The 23,898-nt window shown below is 53.9% G+C and overlaps 2 protein-coding genes across 3 annotated transcripts; one reads left to right on the top strand and one right to left on the bottom strand.

Annotated features, from left to right (window-relative positions):
• The first annotated feature begins 1,114 nt into the window (after positions 1-1,114).
• On the top strand, positions 1,115-3,963 carry LOC108494829 (class I histocompatibility antigen, F10 alpha chain-like). Of its 2 annotated transcripts, none has more exons than XM_017809755.1 (6): positions 1,115-1,433; positions 1,622-1,897; positions 2,128-2,400; positions 2,525-2,632; positions 2,731-2,761; positions 3,073-3,963. In XM_017809755.1, the coding sequence occupies exons 1-6, from the start codon at positions 1,130-1,132 to the stop codon at positions 3,371-3,373; spliced, it is 1,293 nt and encodes a 430-aa protein (XP_017665244.1). In that variant the 5' UTR covers positions 1,115-1,129; the 3' UTR covers positions 3,374-3,963. The 2 variants fall into 2 exon arrangements, with proteins under 2 accessions (XP_017665244.1, XP_017665245.1); XM_017809756.1 differs by having other exon boundaries at positions 2,731-2,765; positions 3,079-3,369.
• Positions 3,964-9,340: 5,377 nt separating this feature from the next.
• LOC108494828 (hydroperoxide isomerase ALOXE3-like) lies at positions 9,341-13,973 on the bottom strand. The gene is made up of 13 exons (XM_017809754.1): positions 13,836-13,973; positions 13,214-13,412; positions 13,058-13,139; positions 12,845-12,967; positions 12,643-12,746; positions 12,226-12,548; positions 11,947-12,150; positions 11,730-11,816; positions 11,038-11,207; positions 10,840-10,961; positions 10,646-10,746; positions 9,958-10,128; positions 9,341-9,745 (listed from the first exon to the last, which is right to left on the bottom strand). Exons 1-13 carry the CDS (start codon positions 13,971-13,973, stop codon positions 9,566-9,568), a joined length of 2,004 nt encoding a protein of 667 aa, XP_017665243.1. The 3' UTR covers positions 9,341-9,565.
• Positions 13,974-23,898: the final 9,925 nt, after the last annotated feature.

The raw sequence follows: 23,898 nt of genomic DNA, 5'->3' as shown, positions 1-23,898 counted from the left end.
CACTGCACTCCCGTATCCAACACAGGGACACTCCTGGGTCCCCATTCTGGGCACTGGGACCCCCCTGAATCCCCTTGTCCTGCACCAGGACCCCTTGAACCCCCATCCCCAGCTCCAGGACCCCTCTGAACCCCCTTATCCTCAACAAATACCCCCCTGTATGCCTTTACCTGCCAATCCCACCTCTCCCAGCCCCCTGATCCTCCCTTTTCCTTGACCCTGGGACCCCCTGGACCCCCATTCCTGCCTTTCCCAGCCCCCAACCCCCACTTTCCTCAACACTGGGGACCACTGGATCCCCTTTTCCTTGGCACAGGGACCCCCTGGATCCCCTATCCTGCCTCTCCCAGTCCCAACCCCCCCTTTCCTTGAACCTTGGGCCCTTCCCAGCTCTCCCAGCTCTCCCAGTTCCGCTTCCTTGACCCGTGGACCTCCCAAACTCTTCAATCTCTGTGACCCCCCCATTTCTCCACTCCCTGTGCTTCCTGCAGGGGGGTCCTAGGCACCAGGAACGCCCTTGACTGCAATTCCTGGGCACCAGGACCCCCCTGAACTTCCATTCCTGGGCATCGGGACCCTCCTGAACCCCCTTATCCTGCACCAACACCTTCCTGCACCCCCTTTCCTGGCCATCCTGCCTCTCCCAGACCCCCTTTTTCCTGACCCTGAGACCCCCGGACCCCCTTTCCTGCCTTAACCAGCCCCTAGACCCCACTTTCCTCAACACTGGGGACCCCTGGACCGCCCTTTCCTGGGCACAGGGACCCCTGGATGCCCCATCTCACCTCTCCCAACCCCTGCACCCCCTTTCCTTTACCCTGGGACCCCCTCCATTCCTGGGCATGGAGACCTTTCTGCTCCCCCCTTTATCCAGCACCCAGATACCCCTGACCCCCCTCTCTGGTTCTGGGGACCCCCCCTACACCCTCATTCCCGGCCATTCTGGGTCTCCTCACCCCATGACCCCTCTTGCCCCAACACTGGGGCCCCCCCAGGCCCCCTTTCCTGGGCACAGGGACCCCTGGATGCCCCATCCCACCTCTCCCAGTCCCTACACCCTCCTTTCCTTGGCTCTGGGATCCCCAAACCCCCTTCCTGGCTCTCCCAGCTCTCCCAGTTCCCCCTTCCCATGACCCCCCTGGACCCCCTAAATCTCCGTGTCCCCCCAGTTCTCCACTCCCTGCGTTACCTGGATGTGACGGTGTCAGAGCCCAGCCCGGGGATCCCTCAATACCTGTCCATGGGATATGTGGATGGGATCCCCTTTGAGCGCTACGACAGTGAGAGGGGCCAGACGGAGCCGCAGATGCCGTGGATGGCGGCCAGAGCCGAGCCGGGATATTGGGATAGAGAGACCCAGAGCAATGAGAGGAACAAGCTCATTGCTACCACCAACCTGGAGACAGCGTGGGGCCTGTACAACTGGAGTAGGGGTGAGTGGGGGGGAGCCGGGGAATGAGGGGATCTGTGGGGCTGGGATGTGGATCCAAGGCGCTCCAAGGGGCTGGGATGAGGCTCTGTGTGTCTCCATCGGACTCTGGGGCTCCATAGGGCTGGAATAGGGCTCCGTGGGGCTGGGACAAAATTCCAGGGTCTCCATGGGTATGATCCCACCCCGCAGGTCTCCACACGGTACAGCGAGTTTGTGGCTGTGACCTCCTGTCTGACGGGAGCGTCCGTGGATCCTTTCGGCAAGGCTACGACGGGCGGGATTTCATCTCCTTTGAGCTGGGATCCGGGAGCTTCGTGGCGGCCGATGGAGCTGCCCAGATCACCAAGAGGAAATGGGAACACGATGGGATCGTGGCAGAGAGACAGACACATTACCTAAAGAACATCTGTCCAGAATGGCTCAGGAAATATGTTGGATATGGGCGGGAGGCACTGGAGTGCAAAGGTGAGGGAATGTGGCATTTGGGAATGTGGGATTTGGGAGGATGGAACTGAGGAACACAGGAGCTCCCTTGGGAATTCTGTGGATGAATCTGAGTCATCCAACTCCCATGGGAATTCTGTGAATGGATCTCACTCGAATCCCATTCCCGTGGGAATTCCATGGATGGATCCCACTGTTGTCCCATTCCAATGGGAATTCTGTGGATGGATCTCACCTTTATCCCATTCCAGAGCCCCCCGATGTCCATGTGTCTGGGAAAGAGGAACACGGGATCCTCACATTGTCCTGCCACGCGTACGGATTCTACCCCGGGATGATCAGGATCAACTGGCTGAAGGGGGATGAACTGTGGGATCAGGAGACGGAGTGGGGCGGGATCGTTCCCAACAGCGATGGCACCTTCCACAGCTGGGCCAGGATCGAGGCGCTACCAGGGGAGCGGGAGCAGTACCGGTGCTGGGTGGAGCACGCCGGAATGCCGGAGCCCGGGATCTTCGCCTGGGGTGAGGCTGGGAACAGGCAATGTGGGAATTGGGCATTTGGGAAGGAGGAATTTGGGAGTGTGGGACAGCGGGATGGGGGTAACCCTCTCCCTGTTCCCCCTCCTGCCCCTCCTGCCCTTCCCAGAGCCGGAATCCGTCTGGAATTCCATCCCGGTGTTGGTGGCTGTGTCCGTCATTGCTGCCATCATCATCATCGGCCTCGTGGGAATCGGTGTCTGGAAGCTCCGATCCGGTAACTCCTGGAATGGGGGTCGGGAAGGGGCACGGATCTGCCTGGCAGCATTCCGGGGATTGTGTGCCATGGGTGCTGATCCTGCTTTATTTCCATAGGGAAGCGGGAAGGGAATGGATACGACCCCGCAGCAGCGTGTGTGGATCCAGATCCTCTGTGCAGGGATCCCAGGATGGATACTGGGATTCCAGAGGGGAATTGGGGTCTAATGGATGGAGTGGGATTGGAAGGGGATTCCAGCTCAGGGCAGGATTCCAGAGTGGGCTCAGGTGGAATTGTGGACTGGGATCAGGGCTGGATTCTGGAGTGGGATTGGGGTGGGATGGACGGAGCAGGATCAGGTGGGATTCTGGAGCAGTTCCTACTCTCCATGGGCTCCACAGTCAGATCCATCCCCTGGGATGGGAACAGGGACATAGTGACTCCTTTCCCTGCTCTCATCCCAGCAGGAATCATGGCCTGAACAATCCTGGAGCTGGATCCACCCCTTCCCTCTCCCTGCAGAAAGGCAGGAGCTGCTGGCAGAGCTCATCCCTCTGCTCCCACCCACCCCGGCCCGCCTGCGGCTCTTCCCGATGGATCAACTTCCTGCTTTTTTCCTGTGTGAAACTGTCAGAGACTGAAACAGTCAATGATTTCTGCATTCTGGGATTGCCAGGAGACTTTTGCCGGCTTTTGCAGGACTTTGGCATTATCCCTCTGATGGGCAGCTGGTCCCATCTCTCCCTCCAGTGCTACTGAAGGTGTCAAGCCCTGAAAAGGAGAGAAGAGCCAAGTTTACCAGGCCCCTCACGGAACTCTGCGCTGGGCTGTCCGAGGTGTTGGGGGTTCATGGCATGGCCCATCAAAGCCCATCCCCCCTCTGCCAATCTTGGAAGGTGGGAAAAAGCCTTTTCCCTGCTCCTCATGGGAACTCTGGGCAGGCCTGGGAGACTTTGGGGTTTCATGGCATGACCCAGGACACTGACCATGGATATAAGAACTCATAACTTCCATGAGTGTGGGGGCTTCCCTCCCTCACCCCCAATGGATCAAGGCCACCACTTTAACTGACAGACATGGGAGCTGCAACTACCAAGTTCCATCTCTGGACCCCGTGGGTGGTGACTATAGACATCTGTCCACTCTCAGCTTTTCTTTCCCTTCCTCTCCCTTACCCTTCTCCTGTCCTTCCTTTCTCTCCCTTATGCATTTTCCCCAAAGGTTCTCTTTATGCCATGTTGCTGTAGATGAGAGATACAGATGATAACACCCAAAATGGCAACGTACCTGTTTACCTTTGAAACAAAATTGTTCTAAAATAAACCCTACATATGTAAGTTTTCAAACACTGATTATTCAGTGTCGTTTCACTCTAATCCACCTGAAGGGATTTATTAATAAGAACCTGGGTTACCCTCCCCCTTTTCTGGGGTGGGTTGTAACATTTTTGGCATCAGGGACAAGGATCCTTTGGATGTGGTTGAGTGATCGGTGTAGTCCAAAACTGACACCGAGAGTGAGTCAAATGGTGACCGTCCCCTCATTGTGAAATTATAGTGATAATTTTTCTCCTCTTGATGTGACCCGGGCACATCAGACCTGTTGAAAGGTTTCCTGGTGTAGGCTGGACCTGTTGAAAGGTTTTCCAGGAGAGAGTCAAGCCAACCCTCAGAGGGTTAAGGGGGAGAAAGACATTAACCTGAGCTGGGTTAATGACTGAGTCAAAAGGAATGACATTAGACTTTTGTGATGCAGTCACCTTGTATAAGAAGAAGGGAGATAAATCAGACTGCTCAAACTACCAGAGTATTAATCTGCTCTCCATTGCTGGCAAAATCCTTGCAATACTTTTGAACAGACTAATACCAGCTATAGCAGGAGAACTTCTACCTGAAAGCCAATGTGGTTTCAGATCCAACAGGAACACCACAGACATGAGATTTGTTCTCAGACAACTGCAAGAGAAGTGTAGGGAACAGAACAAAGGTCTCTATGTAACCTTTGTTGATCTCACCAAGGCTTTCGATACTGTGAGCAGAAAAGGTCTGTGGCAGATTTTGGAACGTTTAGGTTGTCCCCCCAAGTTCCTTAAAATGATCATCTCACTCCATGAGGATCAGCACGGCCAAGTCAGATATGGCAATGCACTTTCTGAGCCCTTTCTAATAACCAATGGTGTGAAACAAGGCTGCGTTCTTGCACCAACCCTATTCACAATCTTTTTCAGCAGGATGCTCCAAAGGGCCACGGCAGATCTCGATGAAGAAGATGGGATCTACAGTCGATACCGTACTGATGGAAGCCCTTTCAACCTAAGGCGACTGAAGGCCCACACCAAGACCTTAAACCATCTTGTCCGGGAGCTGCTTTATGCTGACAACGCCACCCTCGTCACTCACACAGAAGCAGCTCTGCAGCGTTTAACATCCTGCTTTGCTGAGGCTGCTGAGCTTTTTGGGCTGGAAGTCAGCTTAAAGAAGACAGAAGTCTTCTATCAGCCTGCACCTCAGGAAGTCTTCCGTCATCCCCGTATCACCGTTGGCGAATCAGAGCTCAAATCAGTCCAGCAGTTTAATTACCTAGGTAACCTCATCTCCTCAGATGGTAAGAGTGACGGAGAGATAGACAACAGGTTAGCAAAGGCATAGAGAGCTTTTGGAAAACTCCATAAAAGAGTTTGGCAAAATAAACACCTGAAGAAAAGTACAAAGATCAGTGTTTACAGAGCCATTGTGCTGTCTACTCTCTTATATGGGTCTGAATCATGGGTCATCTACAGCCACCACCTGCGACTCCTGGAACGCTTCCATCAACGCTGCCTCCGTACAATCCTAAACATCCACTGGTCACATGATGTGACCAATACGTCTGTATTTGAACAAGCAGCAGTCACAAGTATTGAGGCCATGTTGCTGAGAACACAGTTGTGTTGGGCAGGGCACGTCTCCAGGATGAAGGACCAACCACCCCCTCCCTAAGATCGTGCTCTGTGGTGAACTTGCCACCGGCTGCCGCAAGAGAGGAGCCCCAAAGAGGAGATACAAGGACTCCCCGAAACAACATCTCAGCCTTGGCCATATTGATCATCATCACTGGTCTACTCTGGCCTCCAGTCAGGAGGTCTGGAGACACCCCATCTATAACGCTGCTGCTTCCTTTGAGAATGCACGCAGGATCACTCTTGAGGAGAAAAGACAACGCAGAAAGAATCATGTCTTGTCGATACCATCCAAGGAGTCTTTCTGCTCTGCCTTTTGCAACTGCTCTTATCTATCTCGTATTGGCCTTTTTAGCCACCAGTGTGCTTGTAGCAAATGTGGGCAAAGCCCTTCCCAAATCTTCGTTCACAAAGCCCGACTATGAAAAAAATGTATCTCTTTAGAGTGTTTTTCCCCTCAAATCCACACTGGGTCAGCAATTCCCAGCTCAACTGTGACATGGGAATGTTCCACCCATTTGCCTCTTGCTTCCCCAGCTCTGGTGGGGAAGGAGACATGCTCCCAAAAAAACCTGTTATGTTTATCAGAAACTGCCTTGTTTCTCAATTTTGAGGTTCCTGTGGCTGCAGCAGCCCCTCCCAGGGCAATTTTGGGTTGGAATTTCCACAGCTCAGCACTTTGCATTTGGATATAAAACAGGAATAAGGCCTCCTTTCCCTGTTCAGCATTCAGCAGTCCTGGCACCTTTTGTGTGGGAGCAATCCCTGGATTAACTATTCTGGGAGCTGGGCTCAGGAGGTGAGAGTGATCTCAGGAGCCCACCACCAAATCTCAGGAGCTCCACCAAAATTTGGAGCCCAGTTCCCCAGCCAATATCAGAGCTGAGGCAGTCCCCACCCAGTTGTGTAAGGGAGGAAATTGTCATGATAAGAAGCACCATCCCATCTCCCTTCTTTTATCTGGCTCAAAACTCAGCTTCTCACTAAACAAAGGTTGATTTGTTGTGGGCACCCTCTGGGGCCCATGCCCTCTGTCCCTGGGCTGTTACTGTGCACATCGTCAGCAAAGCATCCACTGCTTTTGCAAATGGCTGATTGCTTGAGCCATTAACCATTAACGTTTCAGTCTCACGGGGGACCCTCGGGACTGCCTACAGCCCGGAGAGGGGGCGTGTCGGGGAGGGGTTGAGCCTGGAGAGAGGGAACCCCTGGGACCCACAGCAGCTGAGGTGGAGGGAGCCCAGGGACCCTGAAATGTGGGACCTGTAGAGGGAGGACCCCAGAGAGGGGGGAATGTCGGGACCGCTGGCAGCCTAGAGAGGAGGAGAGCACAGAGAGAGGGTAGCATGGAGAGGAGGGACTCCTGGGACCTCTGGGGTCATGAAGTTCATTATAAATTCCTATCAGGCTGAACAAAGGCACTGGACATGTGTCAGGAACTCTTATGTTTTATTGTTTTATTGTACCCAACACTTCCATGGACTCTCAACTTCCCCCACAAACTCCTCCAAAGCACTGGCTCACAAGGCCCAGTACAGCTCCACAATCTTCCCTTCTTCAGCATCCACCAATCCTGTGTGACCCAGAGACTTTGTGTGCATAGGAAGACTCGTATTCAAACGAAATAAATGAACCTACAGCAATTTTTTTGAGATCCATCCTCAGCAAAGCAGGAATGAATGGGAAATGAGAACAGCTTTCTGACTGCACCAGCTTTGGGATGGGCCTGGTGTGTGCAGCAGTGAGAGCTCTTGAGGACCACAAGGGCTTTTGTGCTGCCCTGGGAAGATGGGATGGCAGAGAGGGGCTGCAGAGCTCTCAGGATCTTCTGGAGAGGAGAGCAGGGCACAGAGGAAGCCTCCTTTTCCTTTTGCCAATCTTGTTCACCCATTCAGTCCTCTCTGAGCTCCAGCTGCTGCTGTGTTCTCTCAAAGGGGCTGGAGATGTACCACTGCCCAAAGCACCCTGCCCTGGGCAAGGTGGTGGGGCCAGACCTGACTGGGTTGTGCTGGGGAGAGGCCCTTGGTGGTGGAGAGAGCTCAGGGGAGGTGGGAGAGCTTGAAGGGAGCTGAACTGGGCTGGAAAGGACCTGGAAGAGAAAATCATCAATGTGTATCTGACACTGTGTGACTGTGCAGGAAGAGGACTCACACCAGGGGGATTGTGGTGCAGAGCCACGGCCTGTGGAAGGTGTCAAATATTTGAAACTTCCAGAGAGAGGAGGCTGATCTGTGCCCTTGGTGGCATGAACAGACCAGGAAGGTGGCCCAGGACATTAGTTACCCCCCAGCCTCTCTCCTCAGCCATTTCTGGCACTGACTGCTCAGCCCAGGATTATGGGTGAGTTTTACTGTGCCCCCTCCATCCTCCTTCTGGGCTCAGGGCCTGTTCCATGGCCATGACCAGCCCTGCCTGGCCTCTCTTCTGGCCCAGAGCCTGGCAGATCCTGGAGCAGGACCCTCTGTGACAGAGCCTCTCCAGGAACTTGGAGAGGCCGCTGAACAGGAAAGCTCTGGGGTGACCAAGTCCCAAGGACTGCCCTGGACATCCCGTCAGAGGGTCCATTCTCCACCCTGAGTGCTCCTGTCCTGGGCTGGGCCTGCACAGTTGGGGTTGTGGGGTCATGTGATGGAAGCAGGCCTAGGATGTCACAGGACAGGTTATGAACAGGGGTCATGAAGCTGCTGCCAGGGGGTGACAGCAAGGCCAGGTCCGGACAAGGAATTTCTGGGCTGTGCAGGTGGGACTGTGGGAAAGACAAAGCTCACCTGGAGTTGGTGGCTGCAAGAAAAGCCAAGAGCAAACAGAGCTTCAATCTCTCTGCTGGAGACCAAAGATCAAAGAGGGAAATGCAGGGCTGCTGTGGAATGGGGAGGGGGATTTAATTCCAGCAGGTGCTGAGGGACTCCATGACTTCTTTGCCTGAGTCTTTACTGGAAAGGTCTCTCAGGCCTCTGCTCGCTGAGGGGCTTCAAGGGGGGGGGAGAGCACATGTTGGTAGGAACCTCATAAAATCCCAGAAGGACAAATGCCAGTGTCTACCCCTGCAAGGGACTCATCCTGGCCATGGCACAGGCTAGGAGCTGCCTGGCTGGGAGCAGCCCAGTAAGAAAACTCTGATGGGCAGGGAGCTGGGCAGGAGGCAACCGTGTGCCCTGGCAGCAAGGGAGGCCAGGAGCACCCTGGGCTGTGTGACCCCTATCAAGGTGATGGATTATCCAGGTTACCGTGCCTTGTTTTTGGTTCCTCAACAAAGGAAAGATGTCTGTAAGCTTGAGCAGGTTTAGTGAAGGGGCTGGAGCACTTTGCCTGTGAGGAGAGGCTGAGGGAGCTGGGCTTGGATTGGGTGCAGCCACACCAACATTCCCCTCGGAGAAGGAGTTTAGAAAGCCAGGGGTCCTCTGTGGGTTTTGGGGTGTTCGAGATCCTTTCTGGACCTTGTGACTCAAAAGTATCTTCTCTAATAAACTTTGTCTGAAGCTCCCAGTCTACCCCATAATAGGGGGGCACTGGGAACACTGAGGAGGACACTGGGAGCGCTGGAGAAACTGGCAAGCACTGCAGGGGGACACTGATGTCACTGGGGACCAGTGATGGACACTGTGAGCACTGGAAGGGGCCACTGGGAGCAGTGGGTATCATGTCTCAGTTGCCCCAATCCAGCTCCCACTTTGAGTGGGGGCTGTGGGGAGGGACGAGGGGGTTCCTGTAGTTTTAGAGTGCCCCCCCAGAGCAGTGAGGGTTTGACTGACAGCTGGCATTTATTGGGGGGAAGGAAATGGGGCAGGGGGTGCTGAGGGTGCTGAGGATGTGGGTGCTGAGGGCGTCCAAGTGTGGGGTCCTAGGGGTGCCGGGGTTGTCCAAGTGCAGGATGCTGGGTGACAGGAGTGTTGGGGGTGGCTATGTGTGGGGTGCTGGTGGAGCTGGGAACTGGGGGTGCTGGGTGCATTGGGTGTCCAGGTGCTGGGGTTGCTGAGAGTGCTGGGGGTGCTGCATGGGTGCAGCCACTGCACTCAGATGGAGATGCTGTTCTCAGTCTCCAGTGGATTCAAGTAGTTGTATCTCAGCTCAGCCAGGTAGTTCCTCTCCTCGATCCGGTCTCGGATCTCCTCCAGCCGCCTTTGGAAGGCCCGGATAAGCCGCCGAGGTTCCGCCTCTGTGAACCGCTCCTCAGGGTACTGTCCCAGGAGCCTCTGGGGGGACAGGGATGGAGATCCCTCAGCTTCAACACCTTGGTGCTATTGGGGGGTTCTCTGGCACCCTCATAGCAGTGGAACAATGGTGGCCACCCTCCAGGATTGAGGACACCAAAGGTGGTGACATCCAGCCTTGTGGATACCTTTTGGGGTTCCCAGCCCCATGGACCCACTTGGGGAGGCCATGGCAACTGTGGGGACAGACTCACCCTGTCCTTGAGTTGGGAGCTGAGGAGGATCAGGGTCACTAGGATGTTGGCAGTGGTGGCCACCTCAGGGACCGTGTCGAGGAAGTGCTGGAGGAAGGCCCGTCCCTTCTCGCGGGGTGGTGGGTGGCGCATGGAGGATGGGGCATTGGGGACGAAGGCGCCTAAGTCATACTGCAGGGGGACACGTCACTGGAGAGGACATCCTCCCAAAACAGCAAGGGGATGAGTGGGGACGTCCCCTGGCACAGAGAGGGGAGAGATGGGAACATATTCCCAGCATGGCAAGGGGATGGATAGGAACATCCTGTCCAGCATGGACTGATGGGGACATTCTCTCCACCGTGGAGAGAGGATGGAACGGATGGGGTCATCCCTTCCTGCATGAAGAGGGGATGGATGGGGACATACCTCTGGCATGGGGAGACATTGGATGGGGACGTTCTTCTGAGGTAGAGTGGGGAAGTCCTTACAATATGGGGACAGGAGGGATGGGGACACCCCTCTGGCATGTAGAGTGGTGTGACGTGGATATTAGTTCAAGATAGGGACATCCCTCTGGCATGTAGATTAGTGTGACATGGACATTGGTTCAGGATGGGGACATCCCTCCTGCACATAAAAGGCTGGGAGGGGGACATGACCCCAGCACAGCTGGGGACATCCTTTAGGTCTCTGGCTCCTGTCCCACCTGCCCGTTGTTGACAGCTGCGTGCTGAGCCGAGCAGGTGAACATCACCATGCTGAGGAACTTGATGAGCTCTTCCACTGTCTGCAGTGAGGAGGGGACACCTGGGTGGGAGGGGGACAGCCAAGAGCCTCAGGGACTTGTCCCTGTCTCCTGCCACCCCTGGGGACATGCCATGGCAGCTGCAGGTGTGCTACCTGAGGAGGTCCTGCCCAAGAAGCCGTTGGTGAAGATGTCCATCACCCAGGCCTGCAGCTCCGTGTCCCCGCACACTGCAGCATCCCCACCATAGTAGAACGTCACAATGCTGGTGACAAAGCTGCCACAGGGGTGAGATGATTGTGAGGTCCTGAGGCACACCCAAGACCACCTCCAACCCCCGAAACTGGTCTCACCTCTGAATGGCTTCCCAGAGGCTCATCCCATCATCCCGGTAGTGGTAGTTGGGGACATGGGACATGCCACGGTGGCGGATGTCATCAGGGAGGCACAGGGACGTGTAGGTCACCTGCTCCAGGCCCCGCTGCACCACCAGCTTCAGCCCCTCATAGGTCACCCCTGAGCCCTGGGAGAGGGGAGACATCCGTGGGTGGGCAGGGCAGGAGGCGCCAGACTTCAGTGTTCTCCAGTGTTCCCAGCATACCCCCATGTCCCCCAGTGCTTCCAGGGCACCAGTCCTCCAGGTACACACCCAGTCCCCCAGTGCACCCCAGTGCTCTCCAGTGTCCTCCGCTCCAGGTTCTCTAGTGTCTCCCAGGGCTCCCATATTTCCCAGGGCCCCCCAGTTTCCCCAGTACACAACACTGTTCCCTAGCAATTCCAGTACACTCCAGTGCTCTCAGTAGCACCTCAGTACCCCCTAGAACTCCCAGTAGACCTCTGCCTCCTAGTGCCCAAGTAGACTTCACCACCCCCAATACCCCTCAGTGCACCCAGTGCCCACTGTTCTCTCAGTGGCCCCCAGTGCCTCCAGCAGACTCCAGCAGACTGACCGCAATGACCCCAGTACACCCCAGTGCCCCCCAGTGCTCCCACGAGGCCCCAGTGGCCCCAGCAGAGCCCAGTACTCCCAGGCCCCAGGGCTTACCTTGTCGATGAGGCCGCCGGGGTTGATGAGGACGCTGCGCGCCAAGGTATTGATGTGCAGTGTGAAGTGGAAGTGGGGCATGAGGAGCTGAGGGGGGAACCAACACCTGGCAGGTGACCAGGGACCCCCCACATGAAGCTTGGGAGGGTGTCGCATGGGCCATTACCACTGTCAGATGAGTAAGGGGGCAGCAGGTGGCCCTCAGGGGGGACCTTACCTTGAAGAGGGGGTGGCATGTGGGCAGGTGGCGCAGGGTGGCAATAGCAAAGACCTCCCCGAACAGGTGGGTCCTCAGCAGGTGGGTGAGGAGCTGGTGGATGTAGAAGTCAGCATTGCGCACCCAGGTCTTGGCCAACAGCCAGTCCCACTCGTCATCGCTCGGCAGGAAGATGGGGTTGGAGGGTCCTGGTGTTTGGTTGAGCTGTGGGATACCATCCCATGGTCTGGGACCATCCTCACCCTCCCCACGGCACAGTTTGATGTGGGGGATCCCTACCTGGATGGCAATGGGGCGCAGGAACCCATCAGTGCCCTGGTGAAGGAGGCAGAGTGGGGCTGCCACGTATTGCTGGCGCCCATTGATGGTGTCAGCTGGGATGTCGTCTAACACCTCATAGTCCACGATGAAAATCCGACCTTCTTGCAGCTCCTTGCCCAGGTCAGTGCCACTCCCCAGTGAGCCAGCCACCATCTCTGGCGTCACTGGGAATTTGGGCGGCAAAGCAGTGCAGCACCGAATGATGATGGGGTTGTTGCCATTGAGGAACTGGTAACCGAAGAACTCATCTTCTTGCCAGTGCTTGGCCACGTACTCAGGGACTAGCAGGGTGGTCAGATATCAGCACCCACTTACCCATCCTTCAGGGAAAGGGAAACCCTGAGTGGTGGGGAGGGGAACACACAAGGCACCCACCAATATCTCTTCCCTGTGTCCGGGAGAAGATGGTGCGCATCTCATCCAGACTGTCCCAGGAGGTGCTTCTCAGCAGGAACCCTGACAGAAAGTGGGAGGCCCCTCTACAGGGCAGAGGGGGACCTCAGCACAACCTCCTCTCTTCTCTGGCCCCTCTTCCCACCACCATCCAGGTCCAACCCAGCCTCAGGGCAGTGCTTACTGTAAGATGAGGAAACCAGTGAAGTCAGTGGCTCTGACACAGGAAAACTGGATATTGGAGTCCAACTCGAGGATGGAGCCCACATTGAGGCAACGGGGCCAGCCCTGGGCAAAGTTCTTCCACCTGGTGTAGTACATGGGGGCAGACATCAGCATCGCTGCTGATGAGCCCACCTGACCAAGGTGGGCCTTGTCCCCATATCCCCACTGTCACCGGAAAGCCTCCTGCCGCGCCGCCAGTTCCCGATGTCGATGTTCCTTGAGGATCTGCAGCTCATCATCTGCCAGCTTCTTCCCTGGAAAGGAGGAGATGGTGTCAAGGTTGGACCTCCAGCCGTCAGAGGAGGACTGGGGGTTGGGCGTGTCTTACCTGAGCCCTCCCGCACCTCCACCGTGGTGACCCCCTCCAGCCACTGGTAGCAGGGGAAGCGGTAAAGGGTGCCATCAGGGCCTGTCACCCGGACATCCTTGCAGAACCAGGCATCCTCCAAGAAGAGCCGCCACTTGTGCAGGCGGATGAGGACAATAGGGCCCAGGTCCTGCCCACAGTCTACAGACAGGCTCTTCTCCTGAAGAGGAGGGAATGGCTTCTGAAGAGTGGGCAGATGCCCCAGAGTGGAACAAGGGGACACCAGCAGAGAAGAGGCTCAGAGCATCCCCTTGCTTCCAACCCTTCAGGATCCTTATCTTCCACCATCCCCCCAACAAATCCTTTTCCTCTACACCCCTGGAACCCCTTTCCTCCATTCCCCCCCTCAAAAGATCCCTTCCCACCATCTCCCAAGACTTCTTCCCATCCATCCCCACAAGACCCCTTTCCCAGCATCCTCCCCCAAATCCCTTCCCACCATCTCCTTGTATTCCCAGAAGAGTCTGTGCAGCCCCTCATGTCCCCAGGGCAGCTTGTGCCACCCCTCATGTCCCTGGGACAGCCTATGCCACCTCTCATGTCCCCAGGACAGCTCTGCCATGCGTTGTGTCCTCATCCCCACCTGTCCCGACAGGAACAAGAGGGAGACAGTGGTCCTGCGGCTCTCGCCTCGGCTGCCCACCAAGGTGATGGAGATGGAGTTGTTGGTGCCAGCTTCTGCCACATCACCTGTGGCCACTGTCACCTTGTACCTGGCCATGGCGAGCTGAGGTGGTGTCCAGGAGATGCCTTCAGAGAGGAGTGAGGGGCTCTGGGGTGGAAACTGCTCTTTTGTGTGTTTTGGGTGTCTCAACTCCTGTGGCTGTTGCGCAAGTGGGTGACAGATCCTTCTTCCTCAGGGGGGTGTTATCAGATCACTGCTAACAGCCAGCATCCGGTACATCTGATCTCAACAGTACATCTGATCTCAACAGTTGTGGCCGTGGGGACATTACCAAAGTGATGGCCCTGGGGGTGGCTGTGGGGATGTTACTCAAGTGACAGTCCTGAGGGTGGCCTTCAGGACATTACCCAAGTGACAGTCCTGGGGATGGCTGTGGGGACATTACCCAAGTGATGGCCCTGGGGGTGGCTGTGGGGACATTACTCAAGCAACGACCCCAGGGTTGGCCATGGGGACATTACCCAAGCGATGACCCCAGGGGTGGCCTTGGGCCAAGGGAGGGACATTAACTATGGGCCAGAAGCTCAACCTGCCCCCCAGGGTCTCTTCACCTGTGTGATCCAGGAACAGCATTTCCCAGTCCTGGGGAGACATGGCCATACTGGAGAGAGTCCATGGATGGTTATGAAGGGACTGGAGCACTTGGTTGGTGCCGTACTCAAGGTTTGGGCTTCCATGACTATGGATTCACTTTTGAGAAGGTCTGTTGGGAGGTGGTGGGATTCACCTGACCAGCTGGAACAACTGGGTCATCACCAGTAAGGTGGCCAGACCCCTCAGGGAGCTTTAAACCAGACCTGGGGAAGGGCCACCAATATGATGACTGGGACTGGAGAAGGCTGAGGGTGCTGGAATGGAAAGACACTGTGGGGCCTCATGAATTCCATAAATACCTGTAGAGAGGGTGTGGAGAGGATGGAGGTTTAGGCATGTATCTCCTTCTCCAGGAAGATGGACAGAAGGAGATCAACATGCAGATCAAATTCTTGAGGGCATTGAGGTATCCTGGGAGCAGTGGGGGGCAGTTGTGGTCTTTCAAGCCCTTGGTCTCCAGCTCCTCCACTGCTCTGGAGGCACCCAGAGCCCCACGGTGGCCCTGGAGAAGATTTGATTGCATCTGTGACATTGTCCCTGGTGTCCACCCCACCTGTTTTGGAAACAACGTGAAACCAAGCTGGATCCTTTCATGTTTAATCATGGACAAGGCTGGTCAGTCTCACTTCTGTACTGGGCAAGATCATGGAGCAGATCCTCCTGGAATCCATGCTAAGGTACATGGAAAATAAGGAGGTGGTTGGTGACAGCCAACATGGCTTCACTGAGGGCAAATCAAGCCTGACAGCTTTGGTGTCTTTCACGACAGGGTTACAGCAGTGGTGGATGGGGAAGAGCAACTGATGTCACCCACTTGGATTTGTGCGAAGCATTTGACATTGTCCTGCACAACACCCTGGTTTCCAAACTGGAGAGATATGGATATGAGGGATGGGCCACTCAGTGGATAAGGAATTGGCTGGATGGTCACACTCAAAAGGTCGCAGTCAACAGCTCAGTGGCAGAGTGGAGGCTGGTGACAAGGGGCATCCTCAAGGGAGGGGGATGGGATCTGTGCTGTTTGATACCTTTGTCAGTAACAGGACAGTGGAATCAATGATACTGGGAGTGACTGGAACTGCCTAAGACCATAGAAGGAGTGACTGGGATCAGACTGGAATCATATTGGGGGTGAGTGGAACTTACATGAACCTTAGTGGGAGTGACTGGAACTGCCTGAGACCATAGAGAAAGAGACCAGGATCATATTGGGAGTGGGTGGGATCATAATGGAATCACTCTGGGAGTGACAGGAATTGACTGGGATAATACTGGGGGTGACTGATTGGGATGAATGAAGCAGCTTCGACCAAGCTGGGGGTGATTGCCATAATACTGAGAGTAACCAGGAGTGACTATGATTCTACTGGGAGTAGCTGGAAGTGACTGGGATCATATTGGAAGTGACTGGAAAAATACCTAAACCTCACTGGGGGTGACTGGGAGCAACTTGGACTAGGGTGGGGGCAATTGGGATCCTACTAGTGACTGGAAGTAACTGGGTTCATATTGGGAGTGTCTGCAACCACACTGGGGGCAAATGGCATCATATTACAGGTAACTGGGATCATACTGGGAGTGACTGCAACTGACTGGGACCATAATGGAAGTGACTGGAATCATACTGGAGATTATTAAAACCATACTGGGAGTGACTGGGAGCAATTAGGACTACACAGGGGGCAACTGTGATCTGATTGGGAGTGAGTGGGAGTGACTGGGAGTGACTGGAATCATACTGGGATTATTCTAGGGGTGACGGAGAACATACTGGGGTCATATGGGTAGTGATTGAAACTGAATGTGACCCTAGAGGGAGCGCCTGAGATTATATTGGGGGTGACTGGAAGCAAGCAGGACTATACTGGGGGCGACTGGGATCATACTGGGAGTGACCGGGAGAGAGTAGGATCAAACTGTGAGCAACTCGTACCATGCTGGGGGCAACTGGGATCATACTGATAATGACTGAGAGTGAGTGGGATCATACTGGAATCATACTGAGATCATACTGAGAGTGACTGGAACCATACTGGGAGTGACTGGAATTGACTGGGCTCCTACTGGGAGTGACCGGAAGCAACCTGGTTCATACTGAGAGTGACTGCAACCACACTGGGGGCACCTGAGATTATAATGGGAATGACTAGGAGTGACAGGCATCATATTGGGATTGTACTAGGGGACACTGGAACTGAATGGACCACAGTGGGATTGACTGGAATCATACTGGGAGTGCCTAGACCATAGTGGAATCATACTGGAAGAAACTGGAACCATACTGGGGGTAACTTGGAGGAAGTAGGACCATGCTAGGGATCACTGGGATCATACTGGGAGTGACTGACAGTGACTGGGTTCATACAAGGATCATAGTAGGAGTGACTGGGAGCACGCTGAGGTCAACTGGGATGATGTTAAGTACAGCTGGGATACACTTGGAGAAACAGATCATGATGGAGATAACTGGGATCATACTGGGAGCAACTAGGACCACTGAGAGTGACTGGGAGTGACTGGGAGCATGCTGGGGACAACTGGGATCAAACTGGACATGACTGGGAACATACTGTGAGTGACTGGAAACATACTGCCAGTGACTACAAGTGAGTGGAACCATACCGGGGGTGACTGGGAGCAAATTGGACCAAGATGGGGGCAGTTGGTATTCTACTAGAAGTGACTGGAAGCAACTGGGTTTATGCCAGGAGTGTCTGGAACCACACTGGGGGCAAGTCTATGGGACTAGATGGGATCCACCCAAGGGTGATGAGGGAGCTGGCGGTGGATCTTCTGGTGGCAGATCAGGTGGAAGCTCTGGCTGAAACTCTTCTCACATTCCAAGCACTTGTAAGGCTTCTCCCTGATCTGAAGCTGCTCAGGGACCACTAGTTCAGAGCCGTGGTTCAAGCTCTGGCCACCTTCCCGGCACAGGGTGGGTCTTTCCTGCTCAGAGCACCCTGGGCTAGGTTTGGAGCCCCTCCTCCTGGGGCATATCGGGGGGCTTTTCCTGCTGCTTCCTCACAGCCTCCTCCTCCATCTGGCCAAGGTTTAGGAAGGAGAAATCCTGGTTTGGGGGGAAAAACAAGGTATGAGTGCATTGGCTTGGGGGTTCCTCCTGCCCAAGTCCATCTCTAGAAGTCACTGATCATCTTGTGTCCATAAAAACCTCCAAAATATCAAGATTCAGCTCCCAAAAAACTCAGAAACACCAAGACTGAGTTCTCCAAATCTCTAAATGATTAAGATTCAGTCCAAAAACCCTCCCACGAGTCCCCCTCTCTGGTCTCTCCATTTTGATGTTGTCTTAGTTTGAAGAGACTGGAATGTTTGCTAAAGAGGATGAGTTATGAGACAAACCAAACTCCTCTCTCTCAGCAATTGTAAATTCAAAATTAAGGGGTTTTAATTGAGGAAGTGTGGAAAAAAACAGAAGAAATAACGACCCTTTATTAAAAGATATATGTATGTTGGCAAGAACAGTAATGGAACACACAAAAATACTAGACAATAGTCCTGTACCCAGAAGTTCCCTTCAAACAAAAGAAAAAGTCTGAATACTTCTCTGTCCTTTAGCGCAGTTCTAATCACGGCCGGCAGGGGCGCTGTTGGGTCGCTGGAGGGGCAGAGCTGCAGTTCTCCGTGCTGACCTGCAGGGGGCGCGGTCGGGCTCTGGCGGTCACCGCGCGGGGAGGGGTCTGGGGGGTGGTCTCGGATCGCGGGAGAAGCCGAAAAGAAAACGGAGACCCTTCCCCCAGTGGAAGAAGGGCAGAAGGAAAAGCAGTCCACCCTCACGGGACTCACTGGCGTTCTCAGATGATGGTGTTTCAAGGCTCCTCCCTTCTCTCCCAGCTAGCACAGACCTCTCTGATGAAAACACAGCAGATCCAGACTGGAGACAAAAGACAGCTTGCAGGTAGGTTGAGGCCAGCAGTCAGGGCTGACCAGGACGAGAAGCCAGAAAGACAGGCCTCCAGGCCTTCTCTCCAAATGTATGCACGCAGACCCCCCTCTCTGTCTCAGAGAGAGAACTCAGCAGTCTGACCTCTCCCCTTCCAAGCGGGCCAGCTTCACAAAAAAAATCCCAAGCTCCTCCTCCCCCCCCCTCCAGCTTTCGATGGGCCATTAGCTAGGAATCGGCTAGGTCTTTTGTAAAGCTAATTGACTCCCTTCCCCCTTCCATTCAAACTCTGTCTTTCCTACAGTGGGGGCAGGGGGAAGAAAAATTCCACTCTTGGATTTATAACCAGTGTTCTGGGGGTCCCCCCTTCTCTGGATTGCTGGGGATCCCATGGGTCCTGGGGGTCCCTCCTCTCTTAGGGATGCCAGGGGTTTGGGGCATCCCAGGGGTCCCTTCTCCCCTGACTCTCTGGTTCAGTGTGCTGGGTTCCAGAGGGTCACCCTTTCTGGAGTCCCCCTCTCCAGGTTGCTGGGAGTCCTGGGCTCCCCACTTCAGGGGTCTCTCCTCTCCAGGCTCCCTGCTTCTCCAGGCTCCTGATGCTGAAAAACCTTGGAATAAAAAAACTGCTCAGAGACTTTGCATCTTTAAGCAGCAAGTTATTTGTTTATTGCAACAATTGAGAGCAAGGCAGTTTGCACTGCACAGACTTGCTCGACTCGGAAAGTGCAAAACCAAGCCATTTTATACACTTTGGATATACGGTTACACCTTCTAACATGCAGTAGGTTGGTCTCTGGGCGGAGACTTTCCAGAATTTTCTTTGATCATGCGCAATCTTCTACTGTGGTGGTTGACACCCTGAGCCTTCATCCCCTGGTGGTCACCACGCTTGTCTTCATCAAGCGTGAACTTTTCAACTTTCTTTGTTAGGTGACCTAAATTCTTCAAGCTTGCAAAATCCTGGCTCTGGGCCCCTATATCTAATTCAAACATCTAGTTTACCTGATTTATTACTTTGTGGTCTATTTTATATGATTCCCTAGCATTCTTTCTATAATGAAACTTTGGTCAAGTGAATGGAACAGAACAAGACATTAACTAGTGCTCCCACAATGTTCTTCTAGCAAAGCAGGCAGAACAATCTTCTAGGTAATTACCTTCTCCTGGCTCAGCAGAGCAAGGTGTACAGCTTAGCTGCTGTTAACTCTTTTTGTGCCTTTCTGCTGTCACTCCCTCTTCTCCAAGCTACTGTGCTCTCCAGGCTGTTGGTGAGTCTCCCATCTCTGGCCCCATATCCTGTCCCCCACCACCAGAGTTCTGCCGGCAGCCACCACCAGAACCCCCACAAAAAAACCCCACCTCCTGGGGACCCCCCAGGGTCATCCCAAGGGGCATTTGGAGCTCAGCTTTAGAGTTCTCCAAGCTCCAGATATTCCCCCTGTAGTGGGTTGACCCTGGCCTGATGCCAGGTACCCACTAAAACCACTCTCTCACTCCCCTCTGCAACTGGAGAGAGGAGAAAAAACCAGCTAAGGATTCATGAATTAAGAGCTGGGAGAGGTTACTTACTGCTCACCTTCATGGGCAACACAATCTCAAAGTGGGTATATTACTTAAATATATTACTAGCAGGTTCAGAGCAAAAGAGTGAGAAGTAAAATAATCTTAAAACCACCTTCCCCCCACCTCTCCTTCCTTCCATGTTCTCTCTCCTTCCCCCCAGTGGTGCAGGGGGATGGGGAATGGGGGTTATAGTGAGACGATGTTTCTGCCACTGCTGAGGGAGACAAGTCATTCCCCTGCTTTCCGTGGGGTCTCTCCCATGGGAGACAGTCCTTGATGAACCTCTCCGGTGTAAGTCCATCCTGGTTCTTCACAAACTCCTGTCCCATGGGTCACTTTGCCATGGGGTGCAGCCCTTCACCAATGAGCTGTACCGGCATGGATCCCCCACGGGGCCAAAAGTCCCACTCAGGAAAATCCTACTCTAGTGTGGATTACTCTCTCCATGGGCTGCAGGTCCCTGGCAGAACCCTGCTCCATCTTGGGCCTCCCACAGGGTCACATGCATCCACCTGCTCCAGCATGGGCTCCTCCATGGATTGCAGGTGGGTCTCTGCACCCTGATGCTCCTCCAGAGGCTGCAGGGGCACAGCTGCCCAGCCATGGTCTGCACCACAGGCTGCAGGGCCTCAACTCCGGCACCTGGATCTCCTCCTGCCCCTCCTTCTGCACTGACCTTGGTGTCTGCATTGTTGTTCACATGTTCCCACTCAGTTCTCACCTGGTTGGAATTTTCACTGCACAACAACCTTCTGTTCTTAAATATGTTATCACAGAGGCATTAGTATTACTCCTAATTAGCTCGGCCTTGGCCAGCGGCAGGAAGTGCATCTTGGAGTCAGCTGGCATTGGCTCCACCAGAGAGAGGAAGCTTCTGGCAGCTTCTAACAGAAGACACCCCTATAGCCCTCCCCACTACCAAAACCTGGCCACAAAAACCCACTACATCCCGCCAAAAAAAATCCCAGGGATACCCCAAGATATTTGGGGTGAGCTCCACCTCCCTGGTCACCTGCGGGATGAGAGGGGCGTGATGCTCCAAAGGGCAGGGGGGCTTCAGATACACCAAGTGGTAGAACTGTGACCTTTCTCCTCTTCCTGCTCCCCCTTCTCTTCCTCCCACTCCTCTTCCTTCTGCTGCATCCCTTCTCTTCCTGCTCCTCCTTTCTCCCTCCTTTCTCCCTCCTCCTCCTTCTTCTCCTTCTCCATCTCCTCTTTTTCCTCCTCCTCTTCCAGACAACCGTGGCTGTGGGTATAGACTGGGAACAAGAGGCTGGAGAGCAGCTTTGGGAAGGGCCCTGGGGGTCCTGGTGGGTGGCCACTTGGCCATGAGTCAGCAGTGCCCTGGTAACCAGGAGGGCCAACCATGTCCTGGGGGGCATCAGGCCCAGCATTACCGGCCAAGCCAGAGAGGGGATTGTCCCGCTCTGCTCTGACCTGGAGCAGCCTCACCTTGAGTCCTGGGGGCATTTTGGGGCACCACAAAATAAAAAAGATATGAAGTCATTACAAAGCTTCCAAAGAAGGCCACGAGGATGGGGAAGGGTCTGCAGGGGAAGCCTTATGAGGAGTGGCTGAGAGCACTTGGTGGATTCAGCTGGAGAAGAGGAGACTCAGTTCAGACCTCATTGGGGTCTTCAACATCCATCTGAAGGGCAGCACAGGGGCAGGTATCGATCTCTTTACTCTCCAGACCAGTGACAGGACTTGAGAGAACAGCTGGAGCTGAGTCAGGGGAGGTTGGATATCAGGAAAAGGCTTTTCCCCCAGAGGGTAGTTGAGCACTGGAACAGGCTCCCCAGGGCAGTGGCCACAGCACCAGGCCTGTCTGAGCTCAAAGAGCATTTGGACAATGCTCTCAGACACAGGGTGGGATTGTTGGGGTGTCCTGTGCAGAGCCAGGATTTGGACTCGATGACCCTTGTGGGTCCCTTCCACCTCAGGATATTCTGTGATTCTATGAGAATCCCTGCAGTAAGTGCCATGTGGGGTGAAGTCACAGCCCCACAACTGAAGCTTGAGGGGTTTGGAATATTACAAAGTGTTGGGCTGTTTTCCATGAGAACAGTGGAGCTAATTAGATAGTTCCCATGGACACAACCTTGAGTTATAAAGAGTACAAGGTTAAAGCTGTTTGGCTGAGTGCAGGTGCTACATTCCTGTGTGTTTCTGTAGGAATATGTTTATGTTGTATGTGTGGGAAAGTAGAAGTTAGAGAACTTAATAAAAGGCTGCCTGCTGCGCTGAGCAGGCAGACATCTCTCTGGCTCATCATCCTAGTGTGTCATCATGTGTATTTCTTCCCCCACAGACCAAGGCCTCCGACAGGTACCCTACGACAGTGCCATGTGCTGAACCACCAAGGTTCAGTCCCAGCTTCCAGGCAAGAAGCAGATGCCAGTACTCACGCTGAAGTTAGAGATCCCAGCAAAAACATTCTGGGTTTCTATGTTCTGAAAGGTCAAAGGTGGCATATGCTGGATAGCAGTATGCAGTCCTTCAGTTCAGACATCAACCCCAACCCTAAAGGAAATCAGGACACTAAGGCGCATTTACTCTGTGCAGAACCCGCACTCCCTGACTCAAACACCACTAATGTACCACAATACTCAATTTCTGCTGCAGCACAAAATGGAATTTCTAAAGTTCCAGCTGATTTGGCCCCACTAACAGCTGCAGTACCCAACATTGCCAACCCAACAGCCACACTGCAAGCAGCTGTTTTAACTGCTGTTGTGGTAAATTTTGTGAACTGGGAACTCAGATTCAGGGAGCCTCTGTTGGTGGTACTGTTGAGAAAGAGTGGGGGGAATATGAAGGACAGCACAAGCTTTCTGTCCTGACATCTTTTGTGTGGGAACAGTCACTGGAGGGTTTCAGTTTTGAAGCTGGGCTCTTTCCTGAGAGAAAGTGTGTTTTGGTAACTTTAGTTGGGAAGGAAAGCACCAGCCCCAGTGTTTCAGGTGCAGATGAGAGGCTGCCCAGGGCAAGTCAAGGCCAGCACCAGCTTTCTGTGCTGGCACCTTGTTGCAATCTGCTTAAATATTGCAGAAAGACTTTTTATATTCGAATGTTCCCTTGAGCAAAATTAAAGCTCATACAAGTTGTCTGTTGAGACCAAAACTGTTTTATTAATTGCTTAGAGATGCAAAGAGAAAGAGGAAAAAATAAGAAAAGGTTAGAAAATGCTAAGATTAATTTTTAGGAGCAAAGAAAAAGATTACCACCACACAAACTACCTTTTCATCCGTGCCAATCTGTGGAGTGGGGGGGGGAGAGGGAGAGAAAGAAGCGGTTTTCGCCTTTTTTTTCTCTGGTCAGTGCTGCTTTCAGTGTGATGTTATCTCTTTAGCTGCAGGGGATCTGGAATGCAGCCAGGATGTGGGCTTCACTGCCCGGTCTCAGGCTTGTGCAGAGGCCTTGGTCTCGCTGTACCTCTCAGAAATATAGTCAGGGTGGAAAAACTCACGCTGGTAGTACGGTGGGTCCCGGTCCACTCCAAGACGGCAGAGGTCCAGTCTTCTGGTGACGGGCAGGCAGCTTTCGGTGGCAGGAGAATAAAGGTGAGGGCGAGGCGGGGAGAAACTCTTAGCTAGTAAAGCCAATTGTCTTTCCCACTCCTCTTTCCCTGATTTTCCCAAATTTCTCTTCAGCTTTTATAGTGTTCAAGGAGGTAATATAATGGCCAGTCTTCGCGAGCGAAGATTTGGGAAAGGTCATTACCCTTTGAGCCTGCGCAGTGGATTTTTTAGGTGAGACCCAGCGTGCGCTGAACTGAGCCCACCCTTTAATCCTGAGGTTCATCTGCCGGGGCCAAGCAAACTTGGACAGCGGCAGTGAGGGTCTCAGAACGTAGGTTTGTTTAGAGTGACCTTCTCTTAGATGGATTGCCTTTCAAGGCTG

Source organism: Lepidothrix coronata, unplaced genomic scaffold (assembly GCF_001604755.1).
Source record: "Lepidothrix coronata isolate B3197 unplaced genomic scaffold, Lepidothrix_coronata-1.0 Scaffold27, whole genome shotgun sequence".
NCBI lineage: Eukaryota > Metazoa > Chordata > Aves > Passeriformes > Pipridae > Lepidothrix > Lepidothrix coronata.
The sequence above is the reverse complement of the archived record's forward strand: the minus strand, read 5'-3'. Positions and strand labels throughout refer to the sequence as shown.

Bases quoted from the DNA above. Each gene is read 5' to 3' on its own strand.
- LOC108494829 (XM_017809755.1), top strand. From the start codon at position 1,130: ATGACCCCCCTGGACCCCCTAAATCTCCGTGTCCCCCCAGTTCTCCAC. The intron at 2,401-2,524 runs GTGAGGCTGGGA...TGCCCTTCCCAG, and splicing joins GCCCGGGATCTTCGCCTGGG to AGCCGGAATCCGTCTGGAAT. The intron at 2,633-2,730 runs GTAACTCCTGGA...TTATTTCCATAG, and splicing joins TGTCTGGAAGCTCCGATCCG to GGAAGCGGGAAGGGAATGGA.
- LOC108494828 (XM_017809754.1), bottom strand. From the start codon at position 13,973: ATGGCCAGGTACAAGGTGACAGTGGCCACAGGTGATGTGGCAGAAGCT. The intron at 11,817-11,946 runs GTAAGGTCCCCC...TTCCCCCCTCAG, and splicing joins CATGCCACCCCCTCTTCAAG to CTCCTCATGCCCCACTTCCA. The intron at 11,208-11,729 runs GTAAGCCCTGGG...CCCCTCTCCCAG, and splicing joins CCGGCGGCCTCATCGACAAG to GGCTCAGGGGTGACCTATGA.